Raw genomic sequence first — 22,413 nt, 5'->3', positions numbered from 1 at the left:
TTAGATTTAGGGAAATATATAAATAATATAAGAATATATTTCATATTTTCCTTTTCATCCTTCATTTCCTTTCCCATTATTCTTATAGTTTCAAATAAATAGTGTTTATATATATATAAAGAGAGAGAGAGAGAGAGAGAGAGAGAGAGAGAGAGAGAGAGAGAGAGAGAGAGAGAATCAGTCTCCAGTTGACTTTTATCAACTACAAGTCCAGCCATTACTCTAATGGCCAAAAACCAGATATCTGTAATCTGATAACCTACCGATACAACCTAGTATCAACCAATACAAAATCAATACTAGGGTGATATTCCCCATTACAACTCTTAATAGTTGTATCATCCTAGGCAAGTCACTTAACCTGTCTATGCTTCATCTTTCTTATTTGTAAAATGGGGGAAAAACAATAGCACTTATAGGATTATGTGAGGATCAAATAAGTTTATTTCTGTAAAGTGCTTTGCAAACCTTAAAATACTACACAGATACTAACCATTATGACTATTGGTATTGTCATCATCATTGTATTTTTATTTCTCCCATTGGCAGGTATACTCTTTGAAAATAAGGACTGTGTTTGTTTTTTGTTTTCCCATTTTTTTATATGCCCATCACAGTGCCAGATTTATAATGTGTGCTTACTAAGTGTGTTTTTGACTCACTAATTGAACCATTCCTTGCGACAAAAACCAGTTAAGCAAAATTATTCAATATAATAGTTGTTTCTGACAATTGAAGTAAGAAAACTGGAATAAACTAACTGGAATAAGTAAATGAATAAGTAGTGACTAGGGAAAACTGGAATAACTGAATAAATAACTCAGGTAACAACACTGAGCTGGGGAATAGCTGGGATAACAGATAGATGGATAACAATTAGGGAAATAGCTTGAATTCACAGTGGGTTCTTATTTGTCGACCTAGGTATCTGGGTAAAGATGGGACAAGGAAAGAGTATAGATAGTAACTGAAATATTTAATAATTATTGGGATAGGTAAGGAAGGGGTATAGGTAAAATGACTCTAAGATCTTTGGGTCTCCACTCTGGAGTATAGGGTTGCATAAATTCTACACTATATCTAAATCTACCAGCAGACTGCTTGTTAGCAAGGTCTTGCTGAGAATAGGGGATCTCCCATAAAGTCCAATGGGATGTTCTTCAAAGCTGATCACAGGAGACTTGAAATACAGCAAAATAATCCAGTCAGGAGAGGGAGAAGCGAATGGTCTCTGTGTCCACTACAAAGCCACAACCAACTTCTCTTCCTTAGTCCTTTACTGGGATGCTTGATTGAAGATGGTACTTAATCCAAAATTAAAGGAAACAGCTTCAAGGATTGTCTGTCTCACCAACTCCTACCATTAGACTTGAGGTCTTCAGTGTCAGGTCCAAACTGTCACTGACTCTCCTCTCTCAAGGTTCTGGAATCCCCTTGCCAATCAGTCTGCCCTGCTAAGCTAAATCTTATATTCCTGTAACACAATGTACATATTTTTCCCTAGTAGTGGAACAGTAGCTAAAGTACTGGACATGAAGTCAGGAAGACCTGAGTATAAATTCTCCCTCAGATAATCAATCTTTGACCCTGGATATGTCACTTAACTTCTGTTTGCCTTAGTTTTATAAGCTATAAAATGGACACAATAATAATAACACATCCCAGTTTTGTTGTGAGTCAAATGAGATATTTGTAAAGTCCTTGGTTCAGCCCTTGCCACATAGGTGTTATGTAGATGTTAGCTATTATTATTATTGTTTTTATTTATCTAACATGAAGTTAAAGGTATTTTTAATTATCTTCTTTTTGAGAGTTTAATTTTTTTTTGTTTCTTAGAGTTCATCTTCTTTTTAGTGATGTTTTCATTTATGTTGTTGTCATTGTGTATATTGTTTTTTTTTTGCTGTTTACTTCAGTTTAGATAGATTTTATATTTCTCTGAATTTCTCATTTGTTATTTTTTCATCTTACAGATGTTTTTATTATTATCTCAATTTCTCAACATATTCCTCTTATTCTCTCAGCTAGTAATTGATCCTTTGTAACAATGATTAAAAAAAAGAAATTAATAGAGCAGTTTAGTAAACTTAATCAACATCCTTTGCGTGTGACTATAACCATGTTCCTTACCATCCATTCCTTAATTCTTTCCTTTCTATAAACCCAGTTCTTTTATTTTTCTTCCCTGAATCCTTACTACCTCTTTAGAACATTGAGACTGGTACACATCGATATCCCTGTGCTGCAGAGACAACCTAAGAATCCACTGTAGTTGGGCCCATTCTAATCTTTTCCCAGACTCACTGTTATAGATTGTAATATCCTCTCTGACACTAGCCGTTTATCCCTATGTTGACTACAGAGTATGATTTTTCATAAGGTTTTGGTAGAAGGTCCCTGAGATAGTGCTGGTGGGATATAGGGAAGTGCCCTGTGAAGTGTCTGTAGATGAATTTCTTCTTCATCTTTATCTCATTCCATTTGCTGACGACATATTTCTGCTATTTAGTCTTAACAAATTAAACTGTGCCTTTTTAATACCTTTATATGGAAGTTTATTTCATTCATTTTTCCCTTTTAGTTTTTCAATTAATATTAGCACTTAGTGATATGAATTTACTTCTAAAACCAAGTTTTGTTATATCATACTTTTCCCCCCTGATAGTATCTTTTTCTTTTAAATGTTATCTTATTTCTGTAATTGTTTATTTAATGCAATCATGTAATAGATTGTTTTTCATTTCACATGTGGGTTTATAAGTTGCTCATGTTTTTATAATTTTATTGCATTATGGTCAGAAGATGGAACATGTAATATTACATAGGGCTTCTCCATTAACTATTGCATGATCAAATTTTGTGACTGTTTCCAATATATTTGAAGAGAATCTGTGTTCTCTGACAACATTCTTTCCATATTCCAAACTAAATGGACAATATTGGTTTGTTATTTCTTCATTATGTATCTTTTTTTTTTAAATTGTCACATTCAGATGACGGAATACTTAATGCCTCTTACCATCATTTGTTGGCTGATCAATTGAAATGCCAAAAGGGACAACATATCACTCCTATGTTAGAACCAGCACCAAGATTTCAGGGTTGATGGATTGTTTTGTTCTATAGGCAGCTATAATTGCAATTTCTTCCCTTCTTTACATGATCTTCTGGCTTTCTTTTTTGTATGTTTCTTCTTGTTTCTTCCCTGAATTTTCTTAGTGAGACAAAGAGAGTAATGTTTCATGAGTGTTGAAGGGATTTGGCAAGAGCCCTCTCCTTTACTTTCTGACTGCTAATCCATCTTTCCTAAAAATCTTGGTTTCCTTCTAATTTACTTTTCTTTTTTTGACAACTTTCTGATCAATAATCTCTGAATGAAAATTTGAAAAAAATACGTTACAAGGTGATTTATTAGTAAAATATGCTATCTGTACAAAACAAAGGATAAAATTTCCAACATAAATTCATAAAAAATATTATTTTGACTAAAATATACTAAAAAAGAGTAGATTACAAACATTCTTCTAGAATAGTTTCTTATGTAATTTCTTTAACAATATTTGCTAAATTCTCTTTATGATTGCACTTACTCCACAGCCACACCCAATGAAAGAGACTTAAATTAGAGCAGAGAGTGCAATAAGGGCATAATGAGACTATATGTTCCTTTTGCTTTAACACACCACCCTTAGCACCACTGTCAGACTGGTCAAAAAAAAAAAAGTCTTCGTTCAGTTAGAGAAGTAGTATTAGAATTTAGGTTTATCTTTTTGGACACTTATGCATGTATTCAGTTTTGATGCTCATGTTCAGTTAAACCATCATTATCAAATATAGACTGTAAGTTTATGAGAGAACATATGGCATACAATGGAAGGTCCTGTTTAATTAACTTTTATTTTCTTTTTGCTCATTTTCAATGATTGCTCTCCTTTTTTTTCCTCCCTGCTCTTTCCAGCATTGTCAATGAAGCAGGAGCATCCATTTACAGTGTCAGTCCTGAAGCTAACAAAGAGATGCCAGGCTTAGATCCCAATTTGAGAAGTGCAGGTAAGAAAATGTATTAACCATTATAGTGTTTTTTAAAGAAAAAAGTCTTAATTGCTTAGTTAAAACAATTAGACTTTTAAAAAATTTTTTTACATGAAAGTGGCCAGGAACTTTTGTTTGCATTCTAAGAACTTTTGCAGGGACAAAAGATAGTGTCCAGTACAAGATACATAGCAGGGAAGGTAGTCATTAAAATTGTTAATGTTACAAAGCAGGTCTTTTTGCTTGAAAAGGCTAGTCATTACTACTTTAGACCTTTTACTTATAAAGAATATATGTACCTTTACAAAAAGATCACTTTCCTGAGAAAGTGATGTCTTTGGTATATCAAAAACTGAGTAGAGTAGGCATTTTTCAAGTGGGGTGTGTTAGGGGATAAGATTGGGATGTTTCATACATATTGTTAAAGGGAATCATAGAATTCCACATCTGGAATAGTCATTGTGAAACTCTTAGTGATTTTTAATGCATAGGGCTTTCTTTATGATAATTATGTCATAATACTTTACATAAAAAGTAGTGTGTCCAAAGACCCTAACCCTAACCCTAACCCTAAGAGTAAGGAATATCTGGATTCAGGTCCTGTGACTCTGGATAGGTCACTTAACTTCAGTTTCATAGAAAATTCTCTTAAAATTGCAAGTTGCAGAACCAATCCTAATATGGAGCATTTTTTTGCACCAATGAAATGAAAAAACAAAAGAAAACAAAAAAAAAACCCTCCTCAAACCAATCAAATAAATTTATATAAAATAGCTATTTCTGATAGCTTAAAATATTAACAGATACAGTACTGCTCTTAGATTTAACAAATTCTAATAGGGTATTGTAAAAGATGTAAAATACTTACATTTCCCTATGTAAATATTAATTTTTGGTTCACTGCTAAATTTTTAAATTTTTGTATAAAATAGACTCAGTATTCTCTTTGCATTTTACTTCTTCACGTCGGTTTTTTATTGTTGGCTTATTCAGCATTCATTTCTGTGTCAGCTCGCTGGGGTAACTGATACATAAATTAATTTTACAAAAGTTTATTAAATATTTTGTATGTGGAAGATATGGCACTTGCCAAGAAAGAATGTTTTATTTTTAATCTAGCAGCAGAGATAAGGCAGGACATAACTGATGATAAGTTGAGAAGAGAAGAAATATGACATGCTGTGGAAGACTATCAGAAAGAAATTATTTCTGGCTAAAATGATCAAGGGTGGTTCTTTCCCCATAGTAATAACTTAATAAACGCTTATTGATTGATTGATATTTTGAAAAGGTGACATGTGAGTTAAGCTTTCAAGGATAGAATGGATTTTAATAGGTGCCACTGGAAGGAGCATGCATTCAAGAAAAAGGGTTTATATTAGATAAGATGGGAAATTAAATGTAACTTTCTTTTAATTCTTGTCTAGAATTTTTTCAAGTCTTTTTTTTTCCTGGAAAATTCAGCAAAATGGTGCTAGGAATCCAGGATTCAAGCTCCTAGAACCAAGTTGATTGAATAATTAGATGGTCTATATTGGGGTAATTTATCCACTTGATAGAATTAAACACATCCTAGTAATCTTGGAGATAGGTGAGAGCTATTCAGAGGTAGTGTAGGATACAGATGGTGTTTATGGCATATGGCTGGATGATTTCATGCATTTGGCAGTTGTTGGAGTATTAGTAGTCATAGTTCCTGATGAGGACTGGATTGTATTGTGGTAGTCAACTGATTCCCAATAGAGGGGAGTAGTAATGTGTATTAATTTTAAGGTAAGTACCTCTTGTTGTTTTCCCCATTTGATCTTATTGAACTATAGACATTTACTTCACTATTTCTGACTGAATTGAGTACCATTAATTGTTTTAGTTACTACAGGATCTACTGTATTAACCAAGTTCATAAAGTTGTTAAAAGCCCCTGATTCTTACATAGTTGATAGTCAATCTCAAGGATGAGAAATGATAAGCTGTGGGATGGAAGGTGGTCTGAGGAGCAGTCATTTGAAATGGAAGAACCTAGAGTTGAAAATATACTTGAATGTAAATGACTTTCTCACTTGTTTGAAGTCTCTGCTTAAGAATCTTGACAACAGTCCAAGTTGAAAAAACTTTCAGACTTTTATTAATAACAAGATCTAGTTTAATTTGACTGATTTTCTTCCATGTGTTTGCCCCTGCGATTTTTCCTGTCTTGAATTTCCTCTTTTCTGTCTAAGATTCCATCTGATCCTGATCAAATATCATGTGATCAAATATCAACAAAGCCTTCCAAGAGAATTTCAGCTGCTATCTATATTGGATGCCTGTGGCACTCAAGTACTACTTGCATGCCACTTTATTATGCTGCCTTGTATCTCTGTGGAGACTTGTAATGGGTAAAAAGGCGTTTTGATTGATAAATATTAAAAGGTTTGATTGCCAGGGGATTGAACAATTATCAATCCCCAATTAAAGAATAACCTCAAGTTAAAAATGCCTTTTATGGAAAATTTATTTACAAATGAGAAGAGGAAGAAGAAATAAGGAAATAAGAGAGAGGATAAGATAGGATAAGTAATCTAACACAGTAGGTAATTTGCTCTGATCCCCTAGTTTAATCCAGGTAGATCTAATTAACCATCAGCCAAGGGAAATCAGGCCTTGATCCCAAGGCCAGAAACTCAGAGGGCCAGAGACCCGCAGGGGCCAAGGGCCTGAGGGCCTGGAGGAGAATGAAGCAAAAGCTTCAGTCACAGAGTCTCTTTGAAAAGGGAAATTCCAGTTTAGGAAGATTCAGTCTTTACACTCACCATGTGGAATTCAAAGGAAAGATTTAAGTACAGTCTCACCATCTTCAGAGCACCTTCAAGTCCCCGTCACCAACCAGAAGAGCTCCTTCAGGTCTTGTTCACAAACCAGAAGCCCCAGCCTAGCTCACTGAGGTCTCTTTTTAAAGGGGCCTCTTTTGTGTCATTTCCTGTGGCTTCCTCTTAATTTATGTGTCCAATCACAACAGATGCTTTTCTTAGGACTGCCCCAGAGGCAGTAAGTAAATTCTGATTTGTTACTCATTCTAGGACATGTGGGTTACAGACCACCCAACTTTGGAGTTAAATGGAGATGTTTTCACCTTTGGTGATTAAATATAAAGAAGGGCAGGGTAGATTTAATCTTATTATCATAGACTATTGGTAGTGTCTAGATTTGAGAATGACAAAACAAAACTCCACACCTTCAATTTACATATGAAAGTACAGTTGCATCAGATGGAGAGGGTGAAGGGGAAGAAGAAATAAGCATTTATATAGACCTTATTATGTGCCAGGTGGCACAGTGGATAGAATGCCAGATCTAGAGTCGGGAACTTATCTTCTTGAGTTCAAATCTGGCCTCGGATACTTACTTGCTGTGTGACTTTGAGCAAGTCACTTAACATTGCTTGCAAAATATATTATCTGCTCCTTGGTACATAATAATCAGTTACAAAGTTTTTTTTGTTTTTCTTCCTTCCCCTTATTATTCCCTAGACAGCAAACATTATGATATAGGCTATTTCAGTGTTATAATGCAATGTACATTTCCATATTCCTCATGTCATGAAAGAAGACATATATAGCACATGTAAAAATATCATGAAGAAAATAAGGTTAAAAAATGGTATAGATCAATCTGCATTCATATTCTTTTTTTAAACATTCAATAATATTTATTTCTTAGAAAAGTTAACATGGTTAACATGATTCATGCTCTTACCTTCCCCTTCACCCCCAGACCCCCCCCCCCCAATAGCCATTGCGCATTTCCACTGTTTTTTTTTTTTTATTATTATTTTTATTTTTTAAACCCTTAACTTCTGTGTATTGACTTATAGGTGGAAGAGTGGTAAGGGTAGGCAATGGGGGTCAAGTGACTTGCCCAGGGTCACACAGCTGGGAAGTGTCTAAGGCCAGATTTGAACCTAGGACCTCCCGTCTCTAGGCTTGGCTCTCAATCTACTGAGCTACCCAGCTGCCCTCCACTGGTTTTAACATGTGTCATTGATCAAGACCTATTTCCAAATCGTTGATAGTTGCATTGGTGTAGTAGTTTCGAGTCCACATACCCAATCACTGCATTCATATTCTGACAGTTTCTTTTATGACTTTATATGGAATTTTTCATCACGAGACTGTAGGGTTTGTTTTGGATCCTTTCATTACTGATAATTGTTTAGACCTTGAATAGCTGTTTATCGTACAATATTTCTGTTACTTGTAATAATTCTTATTTTCATTTATTACATACTGTATACGATGTTTGCCTGATTCTGCTCACTTCACTTTTCAGCAGTTCATAGAAATCCTTCTGAAATCATCCTGTTCGTCATTTCATATGACATGATAGTATTCCATTGTGTTCAGCCATTCCCCAGATAAGGGAGACATCCCTTCAGTTTCCAATTATTTGCCAACCCAAAGAAAGCTGTTATGAATGTTTTTGTACACATAGGCCCTTTTACTCTATATCCCCTTTAAAAGGGAAATAAATTTCAGGTGAACAGGTAAAGAGTCTGAAAACTTAATTAATGATCATAGGGTAAAGATTATAGCTGATCCATATGGGAATTGCTTAATTTTGAATGCATTAGATTAATAAGCTTCATGAATAACTTTTTAAGTATTAGAAAGTTATACTTTTTGACAGCAATTAAATAAAGATGAGAATTATCTATAAATGTATATTTTAAGAAAATAATTATAAATTCAAGTAATTACTTTGCTTTTTCAAATATTTTATAATTTTAATCTGAATGAGTAAATTAGCTCTAAACAGAATATTTAACCCATATATGGTAATACTATATGAAATTGAATTAATCATAAAATAGTAGTTTAAAGTGGTCAGAATCTCTCTCTCTCTTTTTTTTTTTTAAACCCTTAACTTCTGTGTATTGGCTCCTAGATGGAAGAGTGGTAAGGGTGGGCAATGGGAGTCAAGTGACTTGCCCAGGGTTGCACAGCTGGGAAGTGTCTGAGGCCGGACCTGAACCTAGGACCTCCCGTCTCTAGGTCCGACTCCCAATCCACTGAGCTACCTAGCTGCCCCCAGAATATCTTTCTATCAATCAGTCAGCAGTTTCTGGATTTCCAAAAGTTAAAATAGGCACTTATGATTTAATCTCTTTCCCTTCCCTTGGTATCCCTTCCTACCTAAGTTGAAGAATATGCTCTCCAATGAAAGGGATTATAAATTATATGAATTCCCTTTCCTTTCCCTTCTTTCTTCCTTCCCTTATTTTCTTTTATCTATCCATACATCCATCTATTATTTCTATCTCTTCCTTTCTTCAGATCTCTATTCCTCATTTCCCTCACTTGTGCAATAAGAGTATTGGACTTAAAGAGTCCGAAGATTTAGCTAAATCCACTTTGGACTATAGTTTTGTGACCTAGGATAAATCATTAACCTCTCTGAGCCTCAGTTTTTTAATCTGAAAAATAGATGTTGTACTCTGGAGCCAAGACAGTGGAGTAGAAGCAGGGAAGCTTGAAACTACCATGAGAATCCTCTCCATCCAATCTTAAAATAACACCATAAAATGAATTCAGGAGTGAAAGAACCAACAAGGAGCAAGAATGAAGCAACATTCAAGAAGAGAATAACCTGAAAGGTAGGCAGAGAACATCTGGGGCACTGGGGTGAGAGGGGAGCACAGCCAGCAGTAGGGTACAGCAAGGACTAAGGAGCAAGCCAAGAGTAGGCCAACAGCAAGGCTCCCCTACAATTCCCTCCCCTACCCCACATCTAATGTGCCAGGTTCTGAACTTGGGCCCAAGTCAAGATCCAGAACTTGAGACCTTTCCTGGGCTAATAGCAGTCCAACCTAATAAACCTCTTAAATTTCCAAACAAACCTGTGGTGAGATCCAGAATTCCAGTTAGGGCTGTCTGTGCTGTTCAGCCTGATCTGTGTGGGCCCAGAGCAAGGCCAGGAGTCTCAGCCCAGGCCAGGCTTATGGCAAGGACATAGATCACAGTTTGGGGCAATTGGTAGATCCAGAACTGATACCTGTCAGGGACAATCTCCAGAGTGTGAACTTGGAGCTGGCTGACCCTTGCCAAAAGCTCAAGGTGGAGCTCCAGGGCAGTCTGCTGGGTGCTGGGATGCAGCCCAGCTTGAGACCAAAAACCTAAACTCAAGTCTAAGGCTAGAATTTGAGATGTGCCTGACTTGTTCTAACCTAGTCTTGAATATGAGCTATCAGCAGTCTGAAGGCATAATTGAATCAGCAGCAGGAAGTAGCTCCCCACAGGCCATCCTTCCATCTTGGAAGAACTGAAACTTGCAGAAACCCAGAAATAAGGCTACGGGTAGTATCACAGAAGGATTGAAGTTTAAGAGAGTGCCCTAACTTCCTGGAGAATAGAGCCTACCTTTTAAAAGACTGGGAAAATGAGAAAAACAAAGAAACAATAAAACCCCTAACTATATAGAATTTTTATGTCAACAAAGAACAAGGCACAGGCACAAAAGGGCACAGTGAAAGCAAAGCAAACACACATGCAAAGTCCAAAAGAAAAATATGAATTGGATTTTGATTCTGGAAGAGCTCAAAAAGTATTTCAAAATTCTTTTAAGAGAGGCAGAGGAAAAATGGGTCAAATGAAGGTGGCTCAAAAGTTGATGGAAGAAAATCATTTCTTAAAGATTAAAATTGGGCAACTTAGAAACTAGTGATTTCATGAGACATCATGAATAGTAGTCAAGTTGAAAGAATGGAAAAACTGAAGGAAACATGAAATATCTTGTTGAAAAAACAAATTTCATGGACAATATATCCAAAAGAGACAAGTTAAGAATTACTAGACTATATGAAAGCCATGATTCAAAAAACGAAAACAAACCTGGACATCATAATACAAGAAATTATCAAAGAAAGCTACCCAGATATTTTTAAACAAGGGAATAAAATTGAAATTGAAAGAATCCATAGCTCATCTTCAGAAAGAAATCCTGAAGTGACAACTTCCAGTTATATAATAGCTAAATTCAAGATTCTTCTAAGCCAAGGTGAAAATACTTTAAGCAGTCAGAAAGAAACAATTCAGATACCATGGAACTACAATTAGGATCACACAGGATATAACTACTTCAACACCAAAGGATTCGAAGGTATGGAATATGATATTCTGGAAGGCAAAAGATCTAAGTTTACAACCCAGAGTGTCTATCTAGCAAAAATGAGTATATTCTTTTGGGGGGCAAATGGTCATTCAATAAAATAGAAGATTTCCAAGCATTCCTGAGGAAAAGACCATATTCAGACAGAAAATTTGAAGTCCATACACAAGACCCAAGAAAATAAAAATGAGATAATTTAAAGGACTCAATAAGGTCAAATTGTATTTATTCCTATATGGAAAGAGAATATTTGTAATTCTTTAAAATTCTTATTGGTAGAGCAGTTAGAAGGAGTATATTTAGAGGATGAGGAAGTAAGCTGATGATAATGATATGATATGTAAAAAAATAAAAAAGAGTACTGCACTAAGAGAAAAGGGGATGGAGAGATTGAATAGGGTAAATTATTTCACCTAAAGAGTCATGAAAAACTGTTACAATGGAGGGAAGGATAAGAGTGGTGAGGGGTGTTATAAAAATAAATAGTTGGGACTCTTCTTGATACTATTATGCTCCTAGGGATATTGGTTAAGGAAGCTGTGCCTTTTGTATTCCCCTAGGTGACTGGTGACTGGGAACACCCACTCAGTCACCTTAGATTGATGGTATAAGTCCCTTTCTAAATATAACAGTGCCCATGCAGGACCCTTAATGGTCAGGTAGATGGGTAACCCTTTCAGGTCCCACCTGGGGTTGGATTGATTATTAATATTGGGCTCTATTAGCCTTGGATCTGACTGCATTCAATGACCACTCAGGGTGGTACTTTAATAAACTTTATCTATAGGTGTTAAATAGGGAAAGGAATAATCAGGAACGGATGGGGTAGGAGACCTTGTCACTATAGCTATGATTAATAATTCCTCAGGACTGTAGCCTGTTGTTTCAGTTAGCTGGAGCTTGTGGTTTCCCACTCCTCTGGTTCAACTTGGCCACTATCAAACCAGCGAGGGCAAACTGCTCAGTTGGTACAGATATTGTGATTTCTCTCAGCTCCCCTGTTCTCATTTGTGATGTCAGCCTGCATAGCCTTTAGGAAGAAATCCCTCAGGGAATCCACCCTCTTCTTATACCTCCCTTCACCTCCCAGGCCCAGATACCTAATAGCTAATGATGATTCAAATGCCTAAAGATCTAGGGAGATTCAGAGAGGATCAATGGTCAAAGCTCAAAGATCAAAGCCCTGAGCCTCCAGGACCACAGACTGAAGACTCTTTTCCCAGATGGCTGTGAGGGCTCTTTCTCCCCCTTGCCAACCGACTTTCCCCTCTCCTAACTGTCTCTGTGAACATTCTGAGGTCTCCAATTGTCTTCCCCTGTCAATCAAGGTGAGACAAACCAACTCTCAGAGCTTGAATATAACAGGGGTAATGCTTAAACTTTACTCCCATTGTAAATGGCTCAGAGGGAGAATAACAACACCATACTCACTGGAGTATATAGCACCCTATAGAGAAGTAGGAGGTGGATAAGACAAGGGAATCAGGGTAAATAATAGGAGAGAGGAGAAGTGGTGGTGGGGGGAGGGGATAAAAAGCAAAACAATGGTTAGGAGGAACAAAGTGAAAGAAAAAAAAGCAGGATTAAAAGGGGAAAATAAGATGGAGGGGAATACACACTTGGTAATCATAATTGTGAATGTGAATGGGATGGAATTCACCCATAAAATGGAAGCAGATAGCAGAGTGGATTAAAAATCAGAATCCTACTATATGTTGTTTAGAAGAAACACATTGGAGGCAGGGTGACACAGGGAGTAAAGGTAAGAGACTAGAGCAGAATCTGTTGGGCTTAATCTGAGTCAAAAAAAAAAACAAAACAGGAGTAGCAATCATGATCTCAGATAAAGGATAAAGCTAAAACAAAAATAGATCTGATTAAAAGAGATAAGGAAGGTAATTAAATCTTGATAAGAGGTAGTATACTGAAGTAATATCAGTACTTAACATATATGGACCAAATGGTATAGCCCAGTGGTTCCCAAACTTTTCTGGCCTATGCCCCCTTTCTAGAAAAAATATTACTTAGCCCCCTGGAAATTAAATTTTTTTTAAAAATTTTAATAGCAATTAATAGGAAAGATAAATGCACCTATGGCAATCACTGCAGCACCCACCAGGGGTCAGTAGCTCCCACTTTGGGAATCACTGGTATACCCTCTAAATTTTTAAAAGAGAAATGAACTTTAGGAAGAAATAGATAGTAAAACTATACTAGTGAGGGGCCTCAACTTCCCCCTTTCAGATCTAGAGAAAATAAACCAAAAAATAAACAAGAAAAAAGCAAAGGAAGTGAATGAAATCTTAGAAAAGTTAGAACTAATAGCTCTCTGGAGAGAAATGAATGACAATAGAAAGGAATAGACCTTCTTTTCAATAGTTCTTAGTTCCTACACAAAAATTAACCATGTATTAGGGTATGATAACTTCATAACCCAATGCAGAAAAACAAAAATAATAAATGCATCTTTTTCTCATCATAGTATAATAAAAATTTTAATCAATTAAATTTCATGGAAAGATAAATCAAAATTAATTTGAGATGAAATAATCTAATGCCAAAAGAAGAACGTGTCAAAGAACAAATTATAGAAACAATAATTTTATTTATGAGAATGACAATGAGGAGACAACATGTCAAAATTTATGGGATACAGCCAGAGCATTGTTAAAATTTATATCTCTACACTCTTATATCAGTAAAATGGAGGAAATGCAGATCAATGAGTTGGGCATGCAACTAAAAAACCTAGAATAAGAACAAATGAAAAAACTTCATTTCAAGTCCGTATTGGAAATCCTAAAAATTTAATGAGAAATTAATAAAATTGAAAGTAAGAGAACCATTTCACTGATGTAGGAGTTTGTTTTATTAAAAAATAAATAAAATAGTTGTATAATTTTTGTAAAATCCAAGATTAAACTTTTTTTTTTTTGAGAGTAATTTCAGAAAAAAGAAGCTTACTAATTCCCCACAATCAGGAAAGTGAACTGTTTGGAGAAGGCGCCATAAAGATGCCTGCAGAAATCACACACACTGCATCAAAAAATCCAGAATGAACTTTGGGATGTAGTGAATTGAACTGAGGAGGGATTGAATACATTTACTCTGAATGTAAACTCCTATGCCAAAGGGGATTGCCCTCAATTGTTGTTTTTTTTTTTTTTTTTTGTCAATCTGCCTAGCAGTCACTGGTTTTGTTAATATTTCTTTCTCATCCCCAAATTATTGTAATTTCCCCTTATTGTATGCACCTCTAGTAAGAGATCTTTAGAAACATAAGTTGGTCATGTGAAATGATTCATTGGAGAGACTAGGCATGTTAATTGGGGAGATTTTAACATGCTTGTCTTCCAGAGAATCACAGGAGGGATTGTGCAGATAGAATTCTCTCTCCAGAGCTTGTCCAACTCAGCTCATCTTACCCAGCATCCTATTTGCATGCTTACGCTGTGTGAATGGATGGACATGAACATGTGTGTGGGAGGACATTCCTTAAAATGATGAGTAGTATCTACCTAAAACTTTCATCAAATATAATCTGCAAGAGTGATAAGTTATAAGCCTTCCTAGTAAGATCAGGGGTGAAGCAAGGATACCCATTATCACCATTATTTAACACTGTATTAGAAACACTAGCTTTAGCAATAAGGTTCTTCCAAAGCCTGTGTCCAGTTTGCTGGTGTTCCTAAGTTTTTTCTTGGTGTTCCTTGGTCCATCTCTGTTCATTTGTTCTTTGTTCATTACCTGGATAGGAGCTGTCAGTTGTAATTTCTTTTTTTCTTTTTCTGTTGTTTACTCATATTTTTGGAAAACAGTATGGCAGAAGCTAAGTATAGACTGATATCTCATACCCCATAACAAGATTTGATCAAAAGGTATATAAGATTCATATATATTGCTACCATAACTAAATTAGGGGAATGCAGAGTAGTTTACCTGGCAGATCTTTGGAGAAGGAAGGAATTTATGACCAAACAAGAGATAGTTTTATAACATGTAAAATGAATAATTTTGATTATATTAAAATTAAAAGCTTTTATGAAAACAAAAGTAATCTAAACAAGATTATAGTAAAATAGTAAAATTCACTGATAAAGGTCTAATTTATCAAACTATGAAAAACCAAGCCAAATTTATAAGAATACAGACCATTCACCAATTGACACATGGCCAAAGGATATGAAGAAGCAATTTTCAGATGAAGAAATCAAAGCCATCAATAATTATATGAAAAAATGTTCTAAATCACTCTTGATTAAAGAAATGCAAATTAAAACAATCCTGAAGTTCCTTACACCTATCAGATTGACCAATATGGCAGTAATGTGGTAAATGTTGGAGTGGATGTGGTGAAATTGGGACACTAATGCATTGTTGGTGGAGTTGTGAACTGTTCCAACCTTTCTGGATGGTAATTTGGAACTATATCCAAAAGGATATAAAACGGTGCATATGTTTTGATCCTGTAATACCACTACTGAGTCTGTATCCTAAAGAGATGATAATAAATAAAGGGAAATCACCTACTTGTACAAAAATATTTGTAGCTGCTCTTTTTGTAATTACAAAGAATTGGAAATTGAGGGGATGTCTATCAATTGGGAAGTGGCTGAACAAATTGTGTTATATGTTCATAATGGAATGCTATTGTTGTATAAGAAATGATAAGCAAAATAATTTCAGAAAAACCTGGTAGGTTATGTGAGGACTGATGCAGAGCAGAATTGGGAGAACATTGTACACAATAACAGCAATATTAGATGATCATTATTTATGAATACTTGGGTACTCTCAGCAATACAATGATCTGGAACAATACTGAAATACTTAAGATGGTGAGTGTTATCCCCCTCCAGAGAAAGAACTATTGGAGTTGTCTTTCCCAACAGTGTATTTATGGTTTTATTTTGAGGTTTTGGTTATGTTTGAGTGTGTTCTCACTACAATGACCAATATGGAAGTGTGTTTTGCATGACAATTAAAAATGCAAAAAACAAATGTTTTATTAGCACCCATTTCCTAGGATTACTGTGAAGCTAAATGAGAACATTTTCAAAGCTGGTCATATCCAACACAGCCTGTGATTGTAAAATCCTGTAAGATATCATCCAAACACGCATTCTTCATCTCCTACTACTTTGTCCCTTATTTCCATCTGACTCCAAAGTTCCAACCAAATGCCAGTCACTTCTTCCACTCTGTTCTCTGCAGTTCTTGTTCCAGAGGTAACACATTTCACTTCACCTAAATTTTTTAATTGTCTACTCTTTTTATCTTTTTGCTATTATTGAAATCAAGCTTTTCCTTGATGATATAACCTCTTTGGTTATTCTCTAACTCTTGGTGTGCCACAGGGTCCTGTCCTGTTCTCTCTTCTTTCTTTTCTCCCTCTACTATTTAATTTATAATCTCATCAGCTTCCATGGATTTAATTAGACTGATTTTCAAATATATCTATCCTGTCCCAATCCTTTTATTATATACATCTCCAGTTGTGTTTCAGACATCTTTAATAAGATGTCCAGTTGACATCTACTTAGCATGTCCAATGCTAAAGTCATTATCTTTTTCCTTAACTGCCCATTCCAGGCCTCATCCTTCCCCATCACTAACAAGTTCATTCAGTCCCTCAGGCTATGAAGTCCTTAGTAAAATCTCATCTCCTACAGGAAGCCTTTCCCTATCTTTCTTGAGCCTAGTGCTTTTCCTCTTTTAAGTATTTCCTATTAATCCTGTATTTAGCTCATTTGTACATATTCTTTCGCTTGTTTTTTCCCCCCATTAGAGTGTGAGTTTCTTGGGAGCTGAGGCTGTCTTTTCTTCTTTTTGTATCCCCAGAACTTAGCATAATGCCTGGCATTAAATTAAATTAAATTAAAAAAAGACACATAATATATATTTATTGGCAGACTTAGTAATAATGTGTGGAAAGGATTTTGCAAATTTTAAAGGGCTTTGTGCTTATTAACTATTATAAGATAATCTTTAGGTCTAAAATTAATATGAATTGACTTGCTTTATATGAGCATTAGAACTAATCTTCAAACCTTTAAGTCTTTTCACTTGAATAGTGATATGCTTTCTACTATACTTAATTGCCTCTGGTGTCCCCAAAGAAAATTTTCCCCCAATGAAAAGTATTCCTTATTTTCAAAATATTCATTGGTCTTTGATAAGCAGGAATCTATCCTCAGGCATGGGGAACATACTGTGGAAAATTTATATTGAATTATGACATTATTTAAAATCATTTTTCCCCTTAGCCTACCCCTCTCAAGGTCAAGCTGAAACAGTTTCTCTTCCAAGCCAAGAAACAGGGTTGGCCCTTCCCTTCTTTTGTTAAGACCTTAAAAGGATTAAGGGCAGGGCAGAACAAGACCTGAAGGAACTCCACTGGCTAAGTTCACCCCAGGAGGTCTGACCTCTGAGGTAAAACCTCAAAGTTAATCTGATAGGATTTTTTAGATAAAACCTTCTGAAAAGCATTGCAGATGTGGGCAGATTTTTTTTTCTAGGTCTTTCCCAGTTAAATAGAATACCTCCAAAGATGAATTAGGAATAAACTCCTTCTCCACAGTCAGATGAGGTAGATGAGCTCAGATAAGCTTGCCTTTCCTCCACCATTCCTGGACAGGAAGACCTTAATCTCTCACAGGAAGTCAAGTCACTCTAGCAGCTGTCACTTCCAAACAATTCCAAACTTCCTCCTCTGCCTTTTGCCTGCTAAAGTCCTTTCCCTTGAGTTCCCAGTATGTGCCTTAAAGACAGCCTTCCACTTTTCTTAAATCTTATCCTATCTCTATCCTTTTCCCATTACAGTGGTCAGGGCCAAGTTGGTGAATGTGATGTCATTTTCTAGGTCCCAGCAAGGATACTTCCTCTTGTGTTGAAGTAAGAGTGAGGAGTTAAGGTCTCTTAAATCTACTTCTTTAATGATTATTTACCAGTTAGAGATGTTCTGTGATGTCCAGGGAAGGGATCAAGTGGTGAGCTCACAAGGGGTATATATGGACTTGCATGAGAGGAGTTTGCTCTTTTTTTCTTTTGGATGGTGAAGAGAGACAACTGACTGGATTAAGATGTTTTGACCAGATAATTAATAAATTAATTTAAAATTATGAAAATACTGCCTTTACAGAATTTCAACTGTCAAAATACCTTTGGTGCTCAGTGTATATACTTAATAAATACTTGTTGAACTGACTGAATGCATTTTAAGTAGGGTCCACAAACTTAATTTCCTTGTTTCTTCTCTGTCTATCCTATTGTTTTGACAGGTCAGTCAGTAAATATTTATTAAGCAGTTTTTGTGCCATGCTTGGGTTAAGTGTTAAATGATAGATTTCTTATTGAATGAAGTAAATTTTGAATCTGATGAGGGAAACCTAACCCTAGGGCCTATTCCAGGATTGGACTTGTGAGACACTATAAATTTCATTAGATTCTCCCTGCAATTGGGTTGTCAATTTCATTGAATTTTAGATTTCAAAAGGAATGTGAAAGTCACCAATTTCAGACATGTCAGTCTTGCCTCATGTCTGTTAGTGACCTGAAAAACTGAACAGGATTAAAATACAATTGGGAAATGTTTAACAAAACAAATTGGAAAACAGTATGTGAGAAATTAGATTTAGATCAACATCTTACACCCTATTCCAAGATAAATTCAAAATGGGTAAATGACATATAAAGAGGGAAATTATAGACAAATTAGGGGAGCATAGAATAGTATACCTGTCAGATCTTTGGGAAAGGAAAGAATTTAAAACCACGCAAGAGATAGAGTATGTTATAAGGTATAAAATGAATAATGTTGGTTATCTTAAAAAGGTTTTGAACAAAAAAGAGTAATGCAATCAAAATTTGAAGGGAAGCAACAAAATGGGGAAAAATTTTATAACAAATTTTTTTGTTATAAAAAAATTATGACAAAGGTCTAATTTCTCAAATTTATAAGGAGCTAAGTAAATTGTACAAGAAATTAAGCCATTCCCCAATTAACAAATAGTCAAGGGACATGAATAGGCAGTTTTCAGATGAAGAAATCAAAACTATCAATAATCACATGGAAAAATCCCTCTTGATTAGAGAAACACAAATCAAAATAATTTTGAGGTAACACCTAGAAGATTGGCCAATATGACAGTAAAGGGAAAATAATAAAAATTGGAGGTGATGTGGCAAAATTAGGACACTAATACATTGCTGGTGGAGTTGTGAATTAATCCAACCATTCAGGAAGGCAATTTGGAATTATGCCCATTGGGCTTTAAATGATTGCATGCCCTTTGATCCAGCCATACCTCTGCTTGGTTTCTACCCCAAAGAGATAATAATGAAAAATGTTTGTACAAAAATATTCATAGCTGGGGGCAGCTGGGTAGTGTGAAATAGATAATGGAGGGCACCAGGGATGTTACAATAAATCTAAATAGTTGTGAGTGCACACACTGGGTTATAGGAGAGACTGGACCAGGATGGGGAGACCAGAGTTCACTGGATTAACACAGGAATGGCAGTTGGTCTTAACTGTCACCCAGCTTTCCCTAGGCCAGAGTCTAGAAACTAGCAGGCAAGGTAAAAGGTTTTAACAGGTTTAATTAAGTTTAACTAAAAGGTGGGAAAGGGATTTCTATATACTTTAAACCTAAAGGGCAAAACCACAGGGCAAGGGGAGGACTTCTCTACTCTAATCTTAGTGATCTAAGCAGACAGGGCCAAAGGAGCAGTAATGGATCTCTGGGAGGCTGCATCAAACCTGGTTCCTGCCAGGCTTGACCAGCACAGCTAAGGGCTGAGGGTGGCTTTGGGGTTTCTCACAGTAATCCACAGATGATCTCAGGATGTCAAAAGCCAAAGTGGTCCAAGGTATCCAAGTTGAGAGGGTGTGCTTGAGATGCTGTCCACCAGATCCCAAACTTCTCCTCTTCCCTTGGTGCTGCTCTGTAGGTCTTGTTCTCTTTGTTAGAAACCACCACCACTCAGGATCCCAGGGAAATCAGGATGCAGGCTGAGATCTCCCAGGGCTAGCAACAGTTTATGCCAACTCCTAATGGAGTCTCTCTCAGGGCACAAACCACTTCTTCCTGCTCCTTCATTCCATCTTGGAATGCTCCAGCTCCAGGCCTTCCTGCTAGGTCAACCTTAATACTTAGTGAATTACTAATCTTCCTCACAACCTTGGCTCAGTGGATTGAGAGTCAGGCCTAGAGATGGGAGGTCCTAGGTTCAAATCCGGCCTCAGACACGTCCCAGCTGTGTGACCCTGGGCAAGTCACTTGAACCCCCATTGCCCATCCTAACCACTCTTCCACCTAAGAGCTAATACACAGAAGTTAAGGGTTTAAAAAAAAAAGAGTAAAAAAAATATATTCATAGCTGCACTCTTTGTAGTGGCAAAAAATTGGAAAATGAGGGAGTATCCCTCGTTTGGGGAATGGCTTGAACAAATAGTGGTATGTGATGGTGTTGGAATACTATTGTACTGTAAGGAATGATGATCTGGAGGATTTGGAGGATTTCTATATGAACTTGGAGAACCTTAATGAACTGATGCAGGGTGAAATGAGCAGAACTAAGAGAACACTACACAGAAAAGTTAACATCGTAGAACTATCCAGTGTTATGTACTTTACTTCTAGTAGCAATGCAATAACCCAGGACACTCCTGAGGACTTAAGAGAAAGAATGCAATCCATATTGAGAGAAAAATTATGGTAGTAGAAATGCAAAAGAAAAACATGACTTAACACTTATCACTTGTATATATGAGTATACCATTTGGCGTTTTGGCTTTAAAAGATTGCTCTATAGCAAAAGTGAATAATAATAACATTTTTACAACCTAGTAGAATTGCTTGTTGGCTCTGGGAAGGGGGAGGCAAAAGGGGAGGGAAAGGAAATAAATCATGTAAACATGGAAAAATATTTTTTAAATGAATAAATACAAATAAAAAACAACTTAAAAAAGATTGATATGATTTAGTTCCTCCCATTATATGCTCAGTTATTGGTCTTTGTAAAGGAGTCTTACATTTAGAGGATCAACAGCAAATTGGATGTAGGGGTCCAAAACATATTATTAGTACCATTTGCCTCCTTTTCAGTCACTGCCCAGCCTCTCAAATTCCTGCCCCTGCTTCTTGCCTCTTCATTTATGTGTTGACTTCTTCCTTTATTAGAATGTAAGTTCCTTGTTTTTGTTTTTATTCTCTTGCTTTTTTTATCCTCAGTATTTAGTACAGTGCCTGCCACTTGCCTCATGAATCTATCACCTTTCTAGTGTACTCTGGAAACATGATTAGTGATTAGAGTTCTTAAGTCTTCCAAAGTTGTTTTTCTTTACAGCGTTGTTACTGTATAAACTGTTCTCTTTTTTCTGCCCACTTCATCCTGTATCAGTTCATGCTAGTCTTACCAGGTTATTCCAAAACTATTTCACCTAATGGTAAAACAATGTTCTGTTATGTTCATAGTATAGTTTGTTTATCCATTCCCATTAGATTGGCACCATTGTAGTTTCTACTTCTTTGACATCACAGAACTGCTATAAATATTTTGTACCTTTAGGAATATGCATAGTTTAGTGGTTTTTATAATAGAATTCTAGATTGCTCTCCAGAACAGTTGAATCTCTGATCTTCCCAGCTGTTATTTTGCTCTCCTTCCTCAGATTTCCTTATGCTTATTTATATGTTCAAAAAAGAATGTAATCTTATTGAGGATAAGATCTGCTTTTTGTTTTTATATTTCTATCACCTAACTGATCTTACCTTCCACTATGACTGCTTTATTAATTCCCTTTCCTGAAAGTAACAATTACTTTGTATTTCTGTATCTAGAGACCTTTTTCAAGTCCATAGTCTCTGTTGCTTTTATTACTGTTTGACTACTGGCTTTTTTGAAGACTATATCTTTCTGAAGACACATTATTGTGTTTCACTTGTTCTTTCCTCTCTATTCAGGTCTCTTATCCTAGCTCATAACTTTTCTATTTCTGAAATCTTAATGTCTTTTTTTCCTCATGATTATGCATTTATTAGTGACTTCCCCCCTCTCTTTCTTGCTTTCTTTCTTTCTTTCTTTCTTTCTTTCTTTCTTTCTTTCTTTCTTTCTTTCTTTCTTTCTTTCTTTCTTTCTTCCTTCCTTCCTTCCTTCCTTCCTTCCTTCCTTCCTTCCTTCCTTCCTTCCTTCCTTCCTTCCTTCCTTCCTTCCTTCCTTCCTTCCTTCCTTTCT

At 35.8% G+C, this 22,413-nt stretch overlaps 1 protein-coding gene across 1 annotated transcript in view; it reads left to right on the top strand.

Moving 5' to 3' along the window:
- SRBD1 (S1 RNA binding domain 1) overlaps positions 1-22,413 on the top strand; it is a 337,404-nt gene that overhangs the window by 180,513 nt on the left and 134,478 nt on the right. Inside the window, exon 16 of the mRNA XM_044663288.1 lies at positions 3,959-4,050. Within this exon, the coding sequence (XP_044519223.1) occupies positions 3,959-4,050 (92 nt within the window). The remainder of the gene's footprint in view (positions 1-3,958; positions 4,051-22,413) is intronic.

This window comes from Gracilinanus agilis, chromosome 2 (assembly GCF_016433145.1).
Source record: "Gracilinanus agilis isolate LMUSP501 chromosome 2, AgileGrace, whole genome shotgun sequence".
Lineage (NCBI taxonomy): Eukaryota > Metazoa > Chordata > Mammalia > Didelphimorphia > Didelphidae > Gracilinanus > Gracilinanus agilis.
This window is presented reverse-complemented; position numbering and strand designations above follow the sequence as displayed.